The sequence below is a fragment of the Lithobates pipiens genome, unplaced genomic scaffold (assembly GCF_037356315.1).
Source record: "Lithobates pipiens isolate NorthernLeopardFrog02 unplaced genomic scaffold, aLitPip1_a1.2 Scaffold_8, whole genome shotgun sequence".
NCBI lineage: Eukaryota > Metazoa > Chordata > Amphibia > Anura > Ranidae > Lithobates > Lithobates pipiens.
In genome coordinates, this window is record NW_027507903.1 from 277,597,234 (window position 1) to 277,619,437 (window position 22,204).

Consider the following 22,204-nt stretch of genomic DNA (forward strand, 5'->3'; position numbering starts at 1 on the left):
CTTTGCTGGTCAATGCAATAATCTGTACAGGTTAAAGCTGACCTCCAGGAATGTGATAAATCAATAAAAAAAAGTATGGGACTTTAAATGAGGCACAATAAATGTACCTCCATCCCTGGTTCAGGTAAATAAGAAAGGAATGTGGGACTTTAAATGAGGCAATTGACTTGTGGAGGTGAAAAGGTTGGTCAACAGTTTACTAAGTAACAATAGTATGAAACAAGTAAAGTATTTTCATCCAGATATACACACACACATACACGATGGATACAAATGTTTCAGCATGGCAGCACGAGAAGTGTTTGAATATTGATAAAAAAAAGTATAAATGCCAATATGTAACATGTCATAGAAACAGCATTAGGCAATAAGGTTAACAATATCAATCTTGAACATGATTAATTGTAGATATAATACAGGATATTTCCTATTGACAAGCAATGGTACACCATATGTAACAGAGCTGCTATAAAACCAAAGATACACATAAATAGTTACACAGTACTCAATTTTGAATGTATAAAAAGGTATATATGGGCCAGTAACTAGATCATGAGACAGACTTGACTGAGCACCCCATGGAAACACGACGCGTTTCAAGGCTATATGCCATTCATCAGGAGTTGGGTACAGAAAAAAATAAAATAAAAAAGTCAGCTAATGCACTGTGCTTGGCTAGCATCAAGCGAGATGGAACGCACGCCAATATCGAATGCGGAAGGACCTCTTCTATGATTCGGAGATTGAGTCTTTTGTTCAGAGCGAGCAGTCCCAGTGCCAGGTCGGGCACATAACCATGTAAGGAGCCTTTTGGCTGTCTGTTTTTTTGCGTAATTTTTTATTAAAGTCAGTATTACGCTATGGATCTTTTTGTATTCTTCCACATTTGCCGCTTGAGTCTGTGAAGAGAGACGTACCAGCTACTGTCATGTGCATCACTATCCATATGAGCAGGCATTATCCTGTACAAGCGTTATTTGACTTACTTTTTAATTAAAGTGGCCAAACGGATCTGGTAAGTAGTTTGGGCTTGTATCTTCACAACTGGTGTAGTGCTGCGTTTATGGTGGAGGGAGTCGCAAGCCTTTTTCCCGACTTACTGTTATCACGATCAATATTTGTTTTCCATATTCTGGATCAGCAGAATTTATTGTAGAGACACGTCATTTTGGACTTTACTTTGCTAATTATTTGAATTATGTATGGTGGTTCACCAATGTTAACATTCATTACCCTAAAAGGGTAATAATAGTGATCATTATATGTGCATATTTTCACTCTAGTGATTATTATATTGTTTTAAATATTTTTTCCACAGTTTTTGTAAATTTGTGGTTTAGGTAATGTTTTTTTGTAGAGCGCCCCTAATCACTGTTATCACTCAGGAGGAGATCGTACAGGTAATCCACGATCGCGATCCCACGTTGCATCAGCAACGCCAATACTGGAGCCAGAACTTTGTTAAAAGACTCGGGGGGGCTGATGCCAGGCCAAAAGGAAGAGCCACAAACTGGTAGTGGGCTTCCCCGACTGCCAAACGCAGAAAATTTTGATGCCGAAGGCATATGGGTATGTGCAGGTATGCATCCTGGATGAGTAAAGGACACCAAGGAGTCCCCTTGATGGAGTGCAGTGACTACTAAGCGAACCGATTCCATTCTGAACCTCTGCACCTTCACAAAGTGATTGAGGGCTTTCAAGTCCAAGAACGGACGTACCCCTTCCTTCTTGGGAACCACAGATTTGAGTAGAACCCCTGGAAGCGTTCCGATTCCGGAACCGGTACAATCATCCCGATTCAGCAAGTCCCTTACCGCCCCTAACAGGGCCTCCCGGCGAACCGGGGACACGGATATGCTGAGGGGAAGAATCTGTTTGGCAGCCAAGAGAGAAACTTTCTTGTAGTCTGTGGAAATCAGATCGCAGACCCATTGGTCGGATAACTGGGAGGTCAACCGGGCTGCCAACTCCCGAAGACGACTCACCACCCGATAAGTGGGTGGGGACCAACCTTCATGCGGTAGCACTTTTGGACGCAGGCTTATTAGGCTTGCGGTTCCAAGGATGCTTCTGACCATCCATGGGCGTCCTGTCGGGCTGGGGGCGTTTTGCCGAAGCACCGGGCGGACGAAAAAGCCACTTGTGATCGGAAAAAGAGGGCCCTTGCCTGCGGCGAGGCTCCTTAGCCTTCCTGGCCTGTGGGAGTAGGGTACTCTTACCACCAGTGGCATTTTTAATAATGTCATCCAACAAGGCTCCAAAGAGCCGCTCGCCAAGGAAGGGAAGATCCGTCATGGCTTTCTTGGATGCTTGGCCAGCAGACCAGCATTTTAGCCAAATTAGGTGCCTCAGCACCACAGCTAACACTGAAGCCTTGGATAACAGAGGGAGAGTATCCAAGGCCGCGTCACAAACATACTTAAGGCCTTGCACTAGTTGGTCTGCTAGCTCCACGCAGACAGGGTAGGCGTTCTGTTCTCCCAATTCGCGGTGCAAAAGTTTTGCCCACTCAGTCAGTGTCTGCGACACCAGTGCGGATGCCAGTACAGGTCACACGGCTGACCCCACAACCGTAAACAAGGAACGAGCCACCGCCTCGGCCTTCCTGTCCGCGGGATCCTTAAATGCAGGAGTCCCTTCAACCAGGATCGTGGTTACTTTTTTTAACCTAGATACGGGGGGTCCACGACCGGAGGAGCTGACCATTTTTTGAGAAGGCTTTCCTCAAAGGGGTAACGCACCACAAAATTTTTGGGGACCTAAAAGGTCCGTTGCGGGTGACCCCATTCCCTGTACATGAATTTGTCAAAATAAGTCATACGGGAACACCTTAGGTGAACGTGCTGGCTTGCGGGACCCAAAAGGGGCTGGTACATCAGCAGAGGGATCCGCTGGCTCCTGTATCTTCAGGGTATCATGCACAGCTGTGATAAGTGCTCCAACTAGCGCTTTATCGTGCACGAACCCGGACGGGGACTCATCCTCACTGAACAGTCCTGGTCAGCCACGTCTGATTGGTCAGAGCAGGGGTCACCAGCCGCAGCAGGGCCCGAGTCTGCATCAGAGCTCTCCCCAGAGCACGGGGGGGGGCAGGGGCCTCTTACGTGCACCTTTCCTACCACACATCGCCCCTATCTTTGTAACAAAAGTGTCAAGGACCGCCGTCAGGGTGCCCACTTGCACCACGCCATACACAGGTGACCCGGTTGCAATAGCCTGGATTTCAGTGGAAGAAACACCAGTTTCTGAAGCCATGCTGACCCTAGCCTGTCTGCCACCTGCAAGGGGACTTAGGACAGTGAAGGTCCCACACTCCTGCTGCCGCCGCGTGGGGGGGTGTACTTAGCGCTAGACTCACCACACTGGGGCCTCCGTGAATGCCCCTAGCAGTGCCTGTAGTCCCTAGGAGGTTCCCAGTTGCAGAGAGGAGAAAACGGTGTCAGCAGCAGCTGCTTATAACAGCGGTGAAACGTTCTGCAGAGCTAGCTTCAGCGTTCAGCAAGGAGCCATCCAGCGTCCTGTACACACAGTGGACACAGGAAACATCAAGTGAGAGCACATGTAATGCTGCCACAAGAGAACTGTGGCGAAAAGAGCCCTCAGGCTTCAAGAAAATAGCTGCCAATGTAACCAATAGGAGATCCTAAAGAAGATGGCTGCTCACAAGGGGAATACAGCCTTTCCCACATCCAAGATGGCCGCCAGACAGTGCCATGCAGTGAAAGAACAAACCTAGAACAGTGCTACCTGCCTACAGCCAGAACAACCTCCACAGACCCTTTTGGGACCCGGACCAACGCCAACCGCACAGAGCCCCCACAGGTGAGAATCCAGCGAACCCGTGAACACACACGCACACGCACGCACACCGCCCGCAGCGCATGCAGCCACCCCCCTCAGAGGGGGGAAGGAGGGGAGATGGGGACTTGGGAGAGAAGATAGGGAGGTGAGGTAGCCCCCGAATCGACCTCCCAGGGAATGGCCAGCTGCTTACCCCACCGAAGCAAGGTGAGCCGTACTTACCAGTTCTGAAGAGCTGGGAGACATTCCATCACAGACCTACTCCTGCGCAGTTACAGGATAGATGTTGGCCCAGTATACTGTGATCCAGACAGCAGTAGCCCGGTCATATGTATACCCCGGAGCATTAAAGCTCACGACCACCTCTGGAGCTGAGGCATATCGTGGCCTGTCGAGCCTCAGCTGCGGCCTGCACATGCTCGATGGCCAGACTAGGGAGACTACAAGGATATCATTAACCAGCCTGTCACCCAGCCGGCAGTTGATAGAAGATCCCAGGATCATTCATCTTGCGCAAAAAAAACATCAAACCTGCATCAAAAGAATGGATCACAAGGGCCCGCAGGTTTCCTAGGTCATTCTCCTTACTAGGCAAAATAAAAACTGAGTCTGCTGGGAGCAGTGGGGAGGGTTGCTTAGCACAGAGTTCTGTGTATTGTATAACAATTTTGCCTAGCTCTCCTAATGGCAGGCTAAACAACCCAGTTAGTTACAGAGAGGAGCTGTGTCGGTCGGTGAATATAAGAGAAATATGTATGGTTTGGAGGATTCATTATCAACTCTGAAAGCTGCAAGTGAAAAATACAAAAGTTACACGCTGCAAAAATGGTCCGGCAACTGAGGTTAAAAGTGAAATGCAGGGCCTGGCAGTGGAAGGGTTACTAGACGATTACAGCTTATATAATTAAAGACAATAGACAGTATTTACAAAATACATGGGGAGAAAATATAACCCAGGTGGTTATGTTGTGAAGGGGGGGGGGGAACAAAAAAACTATAAAAAAAAAAAAAAAAGCCGTACCACAGTGAAGCCTTTTAAAAAAAAAAAAAAAAAAAAAAAAAAAAAATCAGAATACATTCTCCTATAAGAAGGCACTACTGCTACTACTAAGCCTTCTATGAAAATCCAAAACATGGTACAGCAGGTAAAAATGTAAAAGTCACAAAAGCGTACTTACTGAAAACACATTTTATTTTCTCCCTAGGCTTATGACACACCTGGGTGTGTAAATGCAATGAATAATACTAAACTCCCTGCACATTAAAGTTCTTGCTGAATGATCTGTCCTTGCAACATATTTACAAAACCATCCCTACATACAGGAGGCTAGCCATCTATAAATGTTGGAAGCACTCAGCAAATTCATAACACCAATCAAAGCAACATTTTTTTTAAAACCATAAGTATGTTTTGAATGTACATTAGTGACAGAAAATTATTCTGCAAGGCCTTACTGAACAGGCACAAATCGAATAAACTCCGACTGAAAAAAAAAAAACGCCAAGAAAAACACCACACATGTTTAGGTCTATGCTGAGCGTGAACACACCCAGATACTTTTCTTATTTTACCATACACTGTGGTGCACTGCAGGAGTCAAAGTGCAGGTCTGATTTCCAGTGTGACAGGGTGCACTGACCAATACAAATGAATAGGCAGTGTTAAAGCAATGCACATAAATGCATGTGTTAAATACACCACAGCAGACTGACCTGGTGTCAACGGGTCCTTGATAACCTCAGAAGTATCTGAAACTGATGTTAAAGGTTAAAGCGGTAGTAAACCTGCTGACAATTTTTTTTTTTTTCTGACCTGCAAGGGAAAAGTCATAATAAGCTAGTATGCACCGCATACTAGCTCATTATAAAATACTTACCTTAGAATGAGGCCCCGACATCTCGCCCGAACCCCGTTGAGGGAGCTGATGGCGTATCTTACGGGTATCGCGGCTCCAGCGCTGTGAGTGGCAATATCGTCACTGCGCATGGGAGATTTCTTTCCGGCAGGGTCCGGCATGTGCCGGACTTTCAGCCGAGAAGCCCCTGTAAACCCATACTATCTTAGGCTCCTGCAGACTGTGTACCTGACTGTCAGTACCTCATACAGGCATGCACTGAATGGCAGGAAGGATCAATGAACTACCTAGAGTGACTCATCAGCACCCTGGTAGTTCATTGAGAACTACAGGCTGTCAGCCACAATAGTTGACGGTAGTTGTTGCTCTCCCATTCACAGAACTCTGTGAATGAATGACAGGGCAGGGCGGGAGGAGTGTTTTTTTTTTTTTGTTTGTTTTTTTAACTGTAACAGTGGGTGTCAGGAGAAGATTCCCAGCCGCTGTCACAACGGGAACTAGGTGGGTGTGGGGGCTGCACAGTTAGTAACATGTTACAACCTATATATGGGTACAACATTTAACATGTTACTAAAGGTGAACTTATCCTTTAAATACAAGCAGAATGGACCTAAAAGCACGTTGTACATTTCCATCAACACAAGACCAGTATTCTTCAGTCCTTTTTCATAATGCATCAAGCATATATCTTAACCTCTTGCTGACAGCACTATAGCCGGGAGGGCATCTATTGACATGTTCCCACAACCCTGCCTCCCCGGGGCACAAATCAGGAGGGCTCTGTGATCACTATGTCTTTCAGACACCCGTGATCACAGGTCGGGGTAAAGAGCCAATCACAGAGGCCCTTTACCACGTGATGAACTGTGCCATAACTATTTTGACTGCATGCAATGCCATATTTTCACTATTCTGCTTAACACTCAGATTAACAGACCCTTGCTGTATTGTTTTCAAGTAGTATGAGTTGACGAGCAGACTAGCAATGAGAATGAGGAAAACTAAAGTACATTGCAAACTACTATTCATAAGGAAGCACAATCTGAATAGAAATTAGTATTGGGGCAGCACATAAATGCGATTGGGTGGCTCTACAGGTGCCCAGATGAATTTTACAGCTCAGAGCCGGCTGCGAAAGACTGAAACACACAATTGCTACTGCAGCCATGAGCTTGTTTTTGAACATACCAAACACATGCAAAGTAGAACAGTAGTTAAACTAGAAAAGTTATGACTTTTGCAGGACTGACAATTTTCAAAATCAATACATACTGTATCTAGAAATTGCAATAGGACTAGGGGGTCGATTTGCTAAAACTGGAGAGAGCAAAATCTGGTGCAGCTCTGCATAGAAACCAATCAGCTTCCAGGGTTTATTTGTCAAAGCTTAATTGACCAAGCTGAAGTTAGAAGCCGATTGGCTACCATGCACAGCTGCACTAGACTTTGCACTCTCTAGTTTTAGTAAATCAATCCCTTTATATTCCCCAAAAAAAAGATAAGACAAATCATGGTGAGGCAGGCAAAGATCAATCTTTATGGGTGTTAATTCTTTTATGCAGTTAACTTTATAGAACTTACATTTTGCTGGACACATCATAACAGATAATTCTTTTGTCTAGTCCAATGGTCACAAGGAGGAGATCATTTACTGGTGAGAAACAGATACCAGATGCTGGAGCCTTGTGAGCACCCTCAAACATATGGTATGGATTCTGGCTGTGGGCATCCCACAAGGTCACACAACCAGTGTCAGATACAGCACCAAGCAAAAACTTCTTCACATAGGAATATTTCAAATGTCGAATGGGCTGAAAAATACAGAAACAGAGTGAAAATCAACTGAAAACACAGCATAACAAAACATAAAAGGAATAGACACTTGTAGTACCTGGCTGCTTCCATGGCCAAAAGGTGTGCTGGATAAATTGGTAGTTACATTATGCAGTATGATTTCTCCACTCATAGAACCGGAGGCAATATAGCTGTCATTACTATTAAATGTAACACAAGTAACTTCATCTTTGTGATCCTGAAAAGGAAAAAAAATAGCAAAGCTCAGAAAAGTACATAATGACAATATAAAAAGCTTGTGATTAAAATCACTAGGCCATTTACTTTTTGGGAGGGGTTACCTTTAGTGTTCGGTGAAGTCGTTTTGATTTTAAATCCCAAATATTAACTGTATTATCGAGCCCTCCACTTACTACATATTGGGAGCCTGAGTTCAGATTTACACAAGTTTGTTTCTTCTATAGTAAATGAAAGGAGAAAATAATTGTTAAAAAAAAAAAAACACACACACACACACACACATGTACTTTTTACCATAAAAATAACAAGAGGAAAAAAATGATAACACAAGAAATATCATGTAAGAAAACTTCAGATCTTCAACAAATGTCTTTAAAAGACCCCTTTCACACTGAGGCGTTTTTCCAGGTGCTTTTGGACAAAAAATAAATAAAATAGCGCCTGGAAAAACGGCACTGAGGCGATACGCTGCTAGGACATTAAAATAAAAAACTCCTGCAAGCAGCATCTTTAGAGCGGTGAAGGAGCAAGGTATGCACAGCTCCTAAAGTGCCCCTGCCCATTGAAATAAATGGGCAGCGAACCGCCAGCAAAGCGCCGCCGTAGTGGAGCTCTGCGGGTCGTTAACCCCCTTTTCAGCCGAAAACCTCTGCAAAGACGGTGGTAAAGCGCCGCTAAGTATAGTTATGCTTTACTGCCGACGCTCCAGTGTGAGAGCAGCCTTATAGAAAAAAAATAAAAATGTAATGCTCCCAAGCTCCCTTGTGTGACCTAGAGCCTAGGCCAGGGATGGCGAACCTTGGCACCCCAGATGTTTTCGAACTACATTTCCCATGATGCTCCACTACACTGCAAAGTGCCAGAGCATCATGGAAAATATAGTTCCAAAACATCTGGGGTGCCAAGGTTCGCCATCACTGGCCTAGGCTGAGTATTCATAAGTAAGAAAATAAAATAAATGAAAAAGTACTTAACAAGCAATACAGTTTGGCATTGTATATATATATAAAAAAAAATTCAATTTACCTAGGTGGATGCAGCATAGCACCGATGCTGCATCTGTCCCCCGCCACCTCTGCACTGAGACCCCAGCGCTCAAAGGCCACTGATGGCTCGGTTATCACAGCTCCCTAAGCAGAGAGAGGCTGACTGTCAATCAGCATCTCTTCACCCTGTGCTAGAAGTAGCTGTACATGAGGACATGCAGAGGAAAAAAAAAAAAAAAACAATCTCTCCGCTTCATCATAATCAGCCAAGTGTAATCAGAGGGACAACTTTGACAGAAGCTTAGCAGATGCAAAGTCATGCAAGCCTATAAAAATGGCTGCCTCCACACAAACACACGGTAAAGACAAGGTAAATTAGTTAACAGGAAAAACATCAGCTGCAGGAAGCCTACAGGCGATTCTGATAAACTCTGCTCTTGGTTTCCAGTTTCTGGGCAAACCTTTCACAGTTGTTCGGGTCCTCTTTAACCACTTCCCACCCGGCCAATGCATATATACGGCCGGGTGGGAGCCGTCTACTCCTGATAGGCCGTTCAGGAACGTCCTTCAGGAGTAGCGGGATCGCGCGCTCGCGCAGCGGCGCGATCCCGATGTGCTCGTGTCACCCGGACACGGCACATCTCAGATCGGCAGGAGGGCTCTGATTGGCCCTCCTGATCACATGACGGCCGTGTCCAATCACGGCCGTCATGTGATGTAAACAAAGAGCCGGTTGCTAGGCAATCGGCTCTCCTCTCCTCACACGGAAGTCACCGCTGAGGAGAGGAGAGCAGAACGCTGCAGCCGGCTGATGATCAGTGAGTATGGGCTGCTTTTTACAGCTTTTTACTCACTGATCATCAGTGTAGTGTAAACACACAACACACCACACAGTACAAACACAGTCCCCACATATGTCCCCAAAACACACATGTCCCCAAAACATACATGTCCCCAAATAATAAAAACACATGTCCCTAATAATAAAAACATGTCCCCCACATATGTCCCACTAAAATCACATGTCCCAATGATTATCTGCACACATATGTACATGATCATTTGCGTACATATGTCCGTGATCACACAAACCAATTATTATACACTTAACGGAATTTTTTTTACCAAAAACATGTAGCAGAATACATTTTGGCTTAAATTTGACAAAATTAGATTTTATTGGATTTCTTTTCAAATAGAAAAAAGAAAATATTGTTTTTTTTCCAAATTTCCGCTATTTTTGCACTTATATCGCAAAAAAAAAAAAAAAAACGGAGTCGTGAATAAATAACACCAAAATAAAGCTCTATTTGTGCGAACAAAATGATAATTTCATTTGGGTACAGTGTAGCATGACCGCGCAATTGTCACTGAAAGCGCTAGAGCGCTGAAAGCTGAAAATTGGGCTGGGAAGGAAGGGGGTGAAAGTGCCCTGTATTGTAGTGGTTAAAGTAACCTTGATGACATCTAATTATAACGTTTGCGTGCCACTTTCCGCCATTATCCTTACACAAATTATCCCATAGCATATTTACAATGCAATGCTGTTAGTGAAGCTAGCGAATTTGAAGAAGTTGAATGGTTAGGAGATAGAAAAAAAAATATGATAACGAGCACGCTGTATATTCAGATAAAAAAATTCAGAAACAAAAAGTATAACAGAGAAAATTTATTCTAAAAGGTTACTTACCCCCTCTGCCAGCTCCAACAGTGGAACCGGTTTAGACTTACAGCTTGAAAAGACTATTTTATCACCACTGCCAGAAGCACTGACCAGGAAGTGATCTGAACTTACAGTTAAGGACCGTGCAACATGATCTGTGAAATTTGTTACAGACAGTGCGGAGGACAGATGCTAGTATTAACCTGTACTTCTATCAACAAAGGTCAGTTTTAAGTTCAAGTACAAAGAATGTAAAGCTGATGCCAGGAGAGATAATCTGTAAAATCTCTGAAACCAATAAATGGCATAAAATAGAATTTGCTAACTTATTGCTTCTGTACTTTTGATCTGAAAGTTTCACTTTGATAGAAGTTCAAAGCAAAAACCGCTAGTGTTGCATCCTCATACAGTGCCCTGCAAAAGTAATCACCCCCTTGGCTTTTTACCCATTTTGTTACATTACAGCCTATAGTTCAAAGTTTTTTAATCAGAACTATAATGGATGGATCAGAACATAATAGTCTAAGTTGGTGAAGTAACGTTAGAAAATATATAAACTATTTAGACAAAAAAATAAAAATAAAAAATATGATGATAATTGGCATGTGCATATGTATTCGCCCCCTTCATTATGAAGGCCATAAAAAGCTCCGGTGCAACCAATTACCTTCAGAAGTCACATAATTAGTGACATGAGGTCCACCTGTGAGCAATCTAAGTATCACATAATCGGTCATTACATATTACATACACACCGTTTTTAAAGGCCCCAGAGGCTGCAACACCTAAGAGGCACCACTAACCAAACACTGCCATGAAGACCAAGGAACTCTCCAAACAAGTAAGGGACAATGTTGTTGAGAAGTACAAGTCAGGGTTCGGTTATTAAAAAAAAAAAAAAATATATATATATATATATATATATATATATATATATATATATATATATATATATATATATATATATATATATATATATATATATATATATATATATATATATATATATATATATACATACATACATACATACATACATATATATATATATATAGCACATTTTGAGTTTGCGAAAAGGCATGTGGGAGACTCCCAAAATGTATGGAGGAAGGTGCTCTGGACTGGTCCGAGACTAAAATTTGACTTTTTGGCTATCAAAGACAACACTGTCTGGCTCAAACCCAACACATCACCCAAAGAACACCATCCCCACAATGAAACATGGTGGTGGCAGCATCATGATGTGGGGAGGTTTTTCAGCAGTCGGTACTGGGAAACTGGTCAGGGAAAGATGGATGGTGCTAGATACAGGGATATTCTTGAGCAAAACCTGTACCACTCTATGTGTGATATGAAGCTAGGACGGAAGTTCACCTTCCAGCAGGACAATGGCCACAAAAACACTGCTAAAGCAACACTTAAGTGGTTTAAAAGGAAACATGTAAACGTGCTGGAATGGCCTAGTCAAAGCCCAGACCTCAATCCAATAGAAAATCTGTGGTCAGACTTAAAGATTGCTGTTCACAGGCACAAACCATCCAACTTGAAGGAGCTGGAGCAGTTTTGTAAGGAGGAATGGGCAAAAATCCCAGTGGTAAGATTTGGCAAGCTCATAGAGACCTATCCAAAACGACTTGGAACTGTGAGAGCCGCAAAAGGTGGCTCTACAAATGATTGACTTTAAAGGTGGTGAATAGTTATGCACATTGACTTTTTCTGTTATTTTGACCCTTTTGTTGTTTGCTACACAATAAAAATCTTCAAAGTTGTGGGCATGTTCAGTAAAATTAAATGATGCAAATCCTCAAACAATCCATGTTAATTCCAGGTTGTGAGGCACCGCCAAGGGGGGTGAATACTTTTACAAGGCACTGTATTGCCAGACTTGTTCAGGAGATGCACACAAGGTCATTAAAAAAAAAAAAAAAAAACTAATGAACCCCAGGCAAAGCACACAATACTTCACAAAGGCAAAATCATACAAGCACTGACAAATTTGTTGGTACACTTAAATGAAAAAAGGAATTCCCTACAATATCCTCTGAAAAAAAAATTGCAACTGTCCAAAGTAATTGTCACTGATCATTGTTTCATAGTTAAAAATAAGACTACGCTTTTGATTCAATTGAAAAAGGAAAACAAATAAAAAACCGTATAGACAAAAATGAATAATATGAGACCCTTAACTTCATATTTTGATGCACAACCTTTAGAGGAAATCATGGCAAACAAATGATTTCTGTAGCCCTCAATTGCACCTTTTAACAGGTAGTTTGACCCACTCTTGTGGGTCAAACTATCCGAGATTTGAAGGGTGCCTTCTCCAGCAAAGAAGTCCCAAAATATAACCTAGCCTCCTGCATGTTTCTCAATAGGTACTGTGGGGATTTTTTTTCTTTGAAAGTTTACATTTTTCATCACGAGACAAAACTGGAGCTTTTTAGCAAGCAACATTAGTTCAATATTCAAAGGACATTCTCCCAAAAGCATTGTGAATTTTTAATATGCAGTTTAGCACATAGCAGTCAAGCATTTGTATATATTTTTTCTTTCAGCAGTGGGTTCCTCATGAGTCAACTTTCTTTGAGTCCACTGTTGCTAAAAAAAATATGTACCTTGACCTTAGCGTTCAGCTTGTTTATCTTAGGAGAAGCTTTCCTTGAATCTTGGTCTACTATTCACACTATTCTTCTGTTCAATCTGGGAGTCAATTACACTTCTGTGGACATTTAATCTCTTAATGTTTTAACTATAGCCACAGGAACATCAAGTTGTTTGGATATGGTCTTGTAGCCTTTACTTTCAACATGCTGGTCTATAATTAAATTTCTGATCTCCTCAGACAATTTTCTCTGGAAACAAAACGCATTTACTCTTATCGCTTTTCAGGAGGAAGGAAGCATTGTTTCAATGAACTGTATAGATACTAACAAATTAGCCTACATCTGTATAATTCGCATCCAAACAGGGCTGTAAAAAATGATTACCAGGTTTCTATATTTGTCAAAAATGTACTAAATCAATAATTCACGCCAGCTCTTACAGCACACTGCTCTGCGCTCTTGGGTGCTTAAATACAATATTTACACGGTATGCCACCTATTTTTCAGCTGCTGCTTTTTTTAAAAACAAAAACATATAGAAAATACACAAAACCTGAAACTCAAAATAAAAGTCCACTTTTTATGTATAGCAGCGCATGCACATTTTTTTACAAAACATGCGTTTAAGTAAAAGTTCAATTCAGTGTCCAAAGAACAGGGTGCTTTGTTCTATCCACTCGCTTTGTGATTGAAACACAGCTTCCACCATATAGATCACCACTCGTGGAACAAAAGACGACCCCCTATGGGGATGCACTCACCAAACGTATGAAACCAACAAGCCTTCAGAATGCCAATGTAGTTTTCTCCTTTTGCCACTAGTTATCTCCCTTGTTGGAAATTGGCTCAGGAAGACCGCATTGGCCTTTATTAGCATACGGGGACAAACCGGCTGCATAATTCACCGACATTTCTTTAAACAAACAGACGGCTATACTAAAAGAAAGCGCACAATGATGACGCACGTTACACAGAGGTTGGTTGACTGTGTAACGTGCGTCATCATTGTGCGCTTTCTTTTAGTATAGCCGTCTGTTTGTTTAAAGAAATGTCAGTGAATTATGCAGCCGGTTTGTCCCCGTATGCTAATAAAGGCCAATGCGGTCTTCCTGAGCCAATTTCCAACAAGGGAGATAACTAGTGGCAAAAGGAGAAAACTACATTGGCATTCTGAAGGCTTGTTGGTTTCATACGTTTGGTGAGTGCATCCCCATAGGGGGGTCGTCTTTTGTTCCACGAGTGGTGATCTATATGGTGGAAGCTGTGTTTCAATCACAAAGCGAGTGGATAGAACAAAGCACCCTGTTCTTTGGACACTGAATTGAACTTTTACTTAAACGCATGTTTTGTAAAAAATGTGCATGCGCTGCTATACATAAAAAGTGGACTTTTATTTTGAGTTTCAGGTTTTGTGTATTTTCTATAGGTTTCTATATTTGCCAGCATTTTGACTCTCAAAAAACAGACACAATCTGATTAATATAAAAGTTTGGCACAATTATAGTTTTTATGTTATTGTGGAAAATATGCTTGTGTTTGAACAGAGTTTTATACACCATCCCTACATGTGGAAATATCAGTGCAGTTATCTGTATCAGTTACTTGTTCCACTAGTTCATGGATTCAGAAAACACTGAACACAATGGATAACCATGACTGGCATATTCAGTAAAGAAAACCACAAAACACTTTACAAAAAAATTTAAAAAAAGGCACACGGGGGGCGTGGCTAGCCAGCGTAGCAGATGGCAGCACATTAGGACAGCTCTGTCTTACCCTGGGCCATAACGGGCGATCCCAGTGACTAGCAGCCTCGTTTTTAGCCGGCATACCCCACACTAGCAGCGGGCTCCCTCCCTGATGCCATCCCGTAAGAGGAAAAAAGTAACCAGACATGGCAAAACAACGGACTTTCTGATACAGCCACGCCATCTCTCTGGCCAAGATGGTGCAGACGAATGCAGCAGTGACACGCGTGGCCTGTACTAACAGCAGGGACAAGCAGGGAAACACAGCGGCAGCCGGAGCAACAATAGCCCGCAACAGGCACACTGTCCTCCTCCATCTGCCTGTTCTAGCCTGGCTAAGAGCAGACAAAGAAAGGCACAAGAGTCAGCAGATGCTGCGGAGGTGAGTGCTCTCAACTCTTCTTTAGATGACATCAGAAAACTATAGGAATCCATCACTGACTTCCCTACACTAAACCAGCCAGCAATGGACACAACCCTTAAAGACATGTTAGCATCTTTGCGCTCTACTTTGCATGCTGACATTTTGGCCATCACACAGCAATTTAAATCAGAGGTCTCATCAGTCTCTAAAAGAGTCTCAAACAATATCAAATCAGAACTGCCCGATTTGGAAGACAGATCGAGACGCAACAATATAAAAATTCGGTGGATTCCCGAAATAAGTCAAACCACAAGAGTTGAGGGATCACTTTGTTAATTTGATGAAGGTGGTGCTCCCAGATGCACCATTAGAAGACTTGGTAATTGACCGTATACAACGGCTACCAACGCCAAAAAATATCCCGTCCCATCTCCCTAGAGACACCATATTCCGGGTTCACTTCTACCACATCAAGGACCAGTTCATGATGGCTACAAGAAGGCGTGATGACCTGCCATCAGAGCTACAGGACTTATCCTTCTTTGCAGACCTTTCTGCATACACCATGCAAACAACGCAGGCAGCTAGCCACTATAACTAAACCACTGAACAACCACCGCATTCCTTACAGATGGTTGTATCCGGCTAAACTGCTGATTACCAAAGATGGTAATTCATACGTGGTGACAAGTATCAAGGATGGCATTCGTCTAATGAGGGACTGCCAAATACTGGATCCCGATCACAATGGGAAGATCCCACCGCAATCTCCTCAGTCTACTCGTGCAAGCTCGGACACGTAAACTGGCTGAGGCTCAGCAATTCATCCTTCATCTTTAATTTGCCCGTAGGCCCAGAGGGATGCCATTCAGTTAAATTCTATACTCTCTCTTTCTGACCACTTTACCCCCAATCCATAGCGGTTCCATAACCGCACAGATTCCTCACAGGATCACTGTTTTTTTTTACCTATACTTGTGTATCTACCCCGTTTTCTCCCCCTGCTTTTTATTACAGGCACAGGACATAAGGCACTTCTGAACTAAGTAACACAAGTTTCTGAGTAAAGTCAACCACTTGACTTGGGCCACTCTGTCTCATCAAGGTCACTGGTAACGGCACTTGGGGCTTAACGAATATCTGGCTGCCTAACACAAGACCAACAAGGTACGTCCCCTGTACAGTATCGTAATGGCTTTCAGTATGTCCTCTCTGCATTTTAAGGGCCTAAACAGCCCATACAAAACACCAAATGGCCCAAAAGGAAACACCCAGACTCAAAAGTGTCATCGTTTCCAAGAGACTCACTTTATGAGAGACAACCAGCCCTCTTTTGGCCACCACGAATTTCCTCATGTATTTACAGCAAACGGCCAGAAGAAAAAAAGGCGGGTGTAGCAATAGCAGTAAGAGACACCGTTACTTTTTCCCCACCTGGAAACCCACATGGACTCCTCCGGTAGATTTATCATCCTCATATGCAAGATTTCCAAATTCAAAATATACACTGATCAATGTGTACATACCCAATACCAACCAAATCCGCTTTTTAAAGAAAATATGGAAAAAAGTAAAATCCGTGCAACAGGGCCATGTGATGCTGTGCGGGGACTTTAATGCAACCCCAAACGAAGAAATGGATATGTCCAACCCCACATGCCATAAAACCCGAAGGACTACTGTGTCACACTTTATCACTTCTTCTGGCCTCCTGGATGTGTGGAGGTGCCAGCATTCCTCCGAAAAGGACTTCACATTTTTCTGCAATGTGCATCATACGTACTCCCGTATAGACCTGTTTCTGGTTGACATATTCCTGCTACAAAAAGGTTGTAAAACCTGACATGTTATTTCTTGGTCGGGTTATGCTCCTATTTCCATGAGTGTGGAGGATCGGGGTGCCGAAAAAAAGAGCTAACAGATGGAGAAATTACATCTCTACCATTTCCAAACCTGAAAATTTAAAAGCAATCAGGGAAGCCACGAAGGATTTTTTTGTTGTGAACGCTCCTTCAGTATCTCATCCCTTCACACTCTGGAACACCCATAAAAGTTTTTGTAAGGGGTTTGCTCATAAAGATTAGTGCTAGGCTCAAAAGGCAGCGGTCGAGGTGGCTTGACGATCTGTTAACCAAAATACAAAATTTAGAAACCTCTAACAAAATTCCACACAAAAAAAAAAAAACAGGGACTTACTGTTTTACACAAGACAAGACTTGAGCTCTCACCTGATTTCCCGGCAGGAGAACCGCTTTCGCATATTGAAAGCAACCCACTATCGATGTAGCAACAAAGCGGGTAAACTGCTGGCAAATCAGCTAAAAGAAAGGACAGTACAACAAAGAATCCAACATGAGGAACCCAAGACAATGGTTTCCAACCTCAAAGGACATAGCGGACGCTTTTAGCGACTATTATGAAGAGCTATACAATCTTAAGGATGACCCAGACACATTCCAACCATCCGACAGCCTAATATCTGAATTTCTAGCCTCAACCTACCAAAAGTTTCTAGGGAAGAGTTAGCTTCCCTGAACTCGCCCTTCATCTCAGAGATAGGAAAAACTATAAGAAGCAAGCCACACAATAAATCACCAGGACCTGATGGCTATACCACTGAATACTATCAGCTGTTCCAAAACGAATTAGCCCCATATTTGAAGCAGATCTTCAATGCCCCAACGACCAAAGCCTCATTCCCACACAAAATGTTAACAGCAACCATTATTACTCTGCCAAAGCCGGGTAAAGAGCCCTCAGCCCCACAGAATTTCCAACCAAACTCTCCATTAAACATTGATGTTAAACTGTATGCTAAACTACTTGCCAACAGACTTGCCTGCTTGTTAACCAGGATCAGGTGGGCTTTGTGGCAGGAAGGCAGGCCAATGATGCAACGAGAAGGATGTTGAATATTATTCATGTGGCCAAAAATCTGGAAGGCTTTCTCTGCTCCTTACACTGGATGCAGAGAAGGCCTTCGACAGAGTGCATTTGGGATATCCATCCAAGGTATTGGAGAAATTTGGCCTGATTGGCCCGATTCAACAAGCCATACTCGCACTGTACTCTACTCCTTCAGCCTTTGTATATATTGAGGGCATGTTCTCGAAAAACTTCCAGATGTCCAATAGAACTAGGCAAGGCTGCCCATTGTCACCATTAATTTTTGCATTAATAATGGAACCCCTTGCAGAAAAGATTAGAAAGCACCCTTTAAATACAGGGCATCCCTTCCCAGGACAGGTAACATAAAATTTTGCTATTTGCGGATGATGTCATTTTGACATTGTCAGACCCTTACAAATCAGCAGCAGCAGCTCACGAAACCCTTTTATTGTTTAGCAAAGTCTCCTACTATAAAAGGTAAATTCGACTAAATCTAGTATTCTGGGCATAGCAATTAAAAAACCCATTAGATCTGACATCCAAAGGGACCTTTCCATATCCATGGTCCCCAACCTCAATATCTTACTTAGGAAGCCAATTAACTGCATCCACATCAAATTTATTTCAAGCCAACTACCTTTCTATGTTAACTGTACTTCAAAAAGAAATCTCTAGAACACAGAAGCATTACATTTCTAGGCATGGCCGCCTAGCAGCATACAAGATGTTATTACTCCCAAAATTAAACCTATTTAGGGCCCTGCAAGCTGATTGCGAGAACAACTGGAGTCCTTACTCAACCCTCGGCTGAGAAGGCAATCCTGAGTATTAATATGTCAGACTACCCAATTTCAGTCAGGTCAATAGCAATGCATATCACATTTGCTGCCAGGTCCTTAATAACGTATAAGTGGAAAACAAACGAAATCCCAAGCATCAGGGAACTTTTCACAAGAATCAATATGGTCTCCGAATACGAACAGATAATGGCATATAGAGATGGCTCGGGGGCAAAGTACACATCAAACTGATCTATTTGGAACTCCTTAACCTATTCCAGAGTATAGTCCTGTGTCTGTGACATCAATTATTTCTCTCTCTTCCCTTCCCCTTCTCCATCCCGTTACCGGTTAGGCGGTGATAAGTTGCATGTCACCATAAAGTTGAGCGGAAAGTTGTAAACAAGTGATTTGCGGATATGTTTTCGTTGGAAATGTGCAATATTGGTTCAACTAGTTTAAGCTTAATGTGATTAACTAGCTTAATGCTTCCACGAGACAATAGTGTTTTACTATATGCAAGTAATTCTTGAAACTTATATGTACCACGCATATTTTTTTGGACTCATTGTACTGCATATTCATTTGTTATCCAATGACTATCTTTTGTACAATGATATAGTCTTTCAATAAAAAGTATTTGGGGGAAAAAAAAAAAAAAAAAAAAAAAAAACACATAACAGGCACAGTCATTTTTATTTTTTTGTTCACCTTTGCTGGAAAGTACAGTGGAAGCTGCGCTTTCAGCTCTGCCCCCGCCCGTTGTTCTGCCATTGACAAAGCACAGCGACAACAATGCAACATTAAGCAGAAAGTGTGTCTTCCACTGTATAGTTTAATACTTACTTGGAGTACCTCAGTTTTGTAGCCAAGCAATATACGTGTATACCAAAAGAAGGGAGGGTCCTCTGTGTCCCAACGTACTAAAAAGATTTTACAGGAAAGCCGTTTTAAAAATCTTGTTCTCTTTTCATACATCAGAGGACACAGAGCCATAGTAGTTACTATGTGGGATGTCCCATAGCAATGGCAATGAAGGGAGGGAGACACAACAAAAAAAATAGGGTATTAAGAGGCTAGTGGACTTTTACTGCAGGCTGCAGTACACTACGCCCAAAGGCAATATCCTCATAACCTTTAACATCGATTTGATAGAATCTGATAAAATGTATGGACTGAAGACCAAGTTGCGGCCTTGCAGATCTGAGCCATAGAGGCCTGGTGATGCACGGCCCAAGAGGTACTGACAGCCTTGGTGGAACGCGCGTTAACATGAAAAGGAGGAATTTTCTTTCTTAGACCATAAGCTTGAACAATCACTTGACAAATGCATCTGGAAATGGATTTCGATTCTGCTTGTACTCTTTTAGGACCTTCTGGCAGTACAAAACATATGTTTTGCGAACCTGAGCAGTCTCTTTTAAATAGATTTTGACCGCTCTTACTACATCAAGGGAATGTAGTGCCTCCTCTTCCCTAGATCGAGGCTCTGGGAAGAAAGGCAGAATAAATATTCTGGTTTAAAATAAAAACCTGTCACCACTTCCCGTAAGAATTCAGGATGAGGCCGCAATACCACCTTATCCTTATGCATGATCAAATAGAGAGCCGCCAATTCCGATACTCTTCTGGCAGAAGAAATGGTAACCAAAAAGACTAATTTTTCTTGTCAAAAGAGCCAAGGAAATTTCCTGTATAGGCTCAAAAGGCTGGTTCTGTAGAGCCGACAAGACTAAATTCAAATCCTAAGGATTTAGAGGTGCCCTGACAGGGGGATTAAATTTGCGTTACCCCCTGAATAAAACTACACACCAAAGAATGAGAAGCAAGAGGCCATTGGAAAAATACTGATAATGCCGAGACCTGGCCCCTAATAGTACTCAAGGCCAGCTTAATTTCCAATCCCATTTGCAGGAATTCAAAGGATCCTACCTATGACATACTTCCAGGGGTGCTAACCCCCTGGATCCACACCAGGAAACATATGCCTTCCAGACTCTATAGTAAATGAGGCAGGCTTCCTAGCATTAACCTAAATAAACACTACTGAAGGAGATAACCCACGGTCCTTTAGAATGTGGGTTTCAATAGCCAAACTGTTAAATTTAGCGTTTGTAAGGTAGGATGGAATACCAAACCTTGAGCAAGAAGGTCTAGCCACAGTGGCAGGGTCTAAGGGACTCCTACCGCCAAGCTTTATGATCTCGGCAAACTAAGATCTTCTGGGCCATGCTGGGGCCACTAGAATCATCTCCTTCCCTTCCTGCGGAGAAGGCACAGAAGTAGCAGAACAGGAGGAAACGCATTGATCAGTAAAAACTGATCCCATGGGAAGACCAAGGCGTCTGTTTCGCACGCTAGTGGATCCCTCGTCCTTGACAAAGTTGTGGACTTTGTTGTTGAATCTGGACGCGAACAGATCCACGTCCGAAGTACCCCATCTTTGACATAGACAGAATAATGTCGGGGTGAAGGGACCATTCTCCTGGAAACAATTGGTTACTAAAGTAGTCCGCCTGCCAATTTTCTATCCCCAGAATGAAAATCGCTGATAAGCAAGGAATGTTGCTTTCTGCCCAAGCTAGAACATGATTCACCACTTTTGGGCTGCATGACTTCTCGTGCCCCCCCTGATTAATGTAGGCCACAGCCGTAGCATTGTCGGATTGAATCCCGACAGGACAATTGCATAGCCTGAGCGTCCAGGACTCTAGGGCCAGACATACTGCCCGAATCTCTAGAATGTTGGACAAAGTCCTTTCTGACTTGAACCATTTCCCCTGGACAGAAGCTTCTTCCAGGACTGCTCCCCAGCCCAGAAGGCTGGCATTCGTTGTTACCACTTTCCAGGATACTGGTAGAAAGGATTTCCCATTTTGGAGGTTGCTGGATATTGACTACCAAGGTGCTCTGGACGCACCTCAGGGCATAAGTGCATTGGAAAGTCTAAAGCATGAACCTTCTTGTTCCAGGCCAACAGAATGGTGTTTTGTATCAGTCTTGAATGAAACTGCGCATAAAGGGACAGCCTCGAAGGAGGCCACCATCTTCCCTAACAATTTCATGCACAGCCAAATGGAAGGATTTCTCTTTGCTTTGACAAGTTGAATCAGTTTTTGTACGGAGCCGATTCTTGCCTGGGGTAAGAATACCTTCTTTTGAACGGTATCTATGGTCAGCCCCAAGTACTGTAATCTCCTTGATGGTTTTAAGGAGGATTTTTCTAGGTTGAGGATCAAACCTAGGAATTCCAGGTAGTTTACAGCTGAGATTAAACTTTGGTTTAGACTAGAGACTGGATTGATCTACTAAAAGCAGATAGTCTAAATAGGCTAGGACTAGGGCTGCATCTAACGATGATTTTCATAATTAATCGGCCGATAATTTTTTTCGATTAATCGGATAAAATCATTTAAAAAAAAACGTAATGTTCATTTTTTTTCTTTTATTTAAAAGTAATGAAAAAACTGAGTGTTACACT

General features: G+C 42.7%; 1 protein-coding gene across 1 annotated transcript in view; it reads right to left on the reverse strand.

The window, feature by feature from the left end:
- Nucleotides 1-22,204, reverse strand: part of NEDD1 (NEDD1 gamma-tubulin ring complex targeting factor) — a gene marked incomplete in the record, with an annotated part of 138,295 nt that overhangs the window by 99,630 nt on the left and 16,461 nt on the right. The window contains 4 exon segments of the mRNA XM_077472056.1: nt 7,239-7,468; nt 7,549-7,689; nt 7,793-7,909; nt 10,368-10,462. Coding sequence (XP_077328182.1) covers nt 7,239-7,468; nt 7,549-7,689; nt 7,793-7,909; nt 10,368-10,462 — 583 coding nt within the window.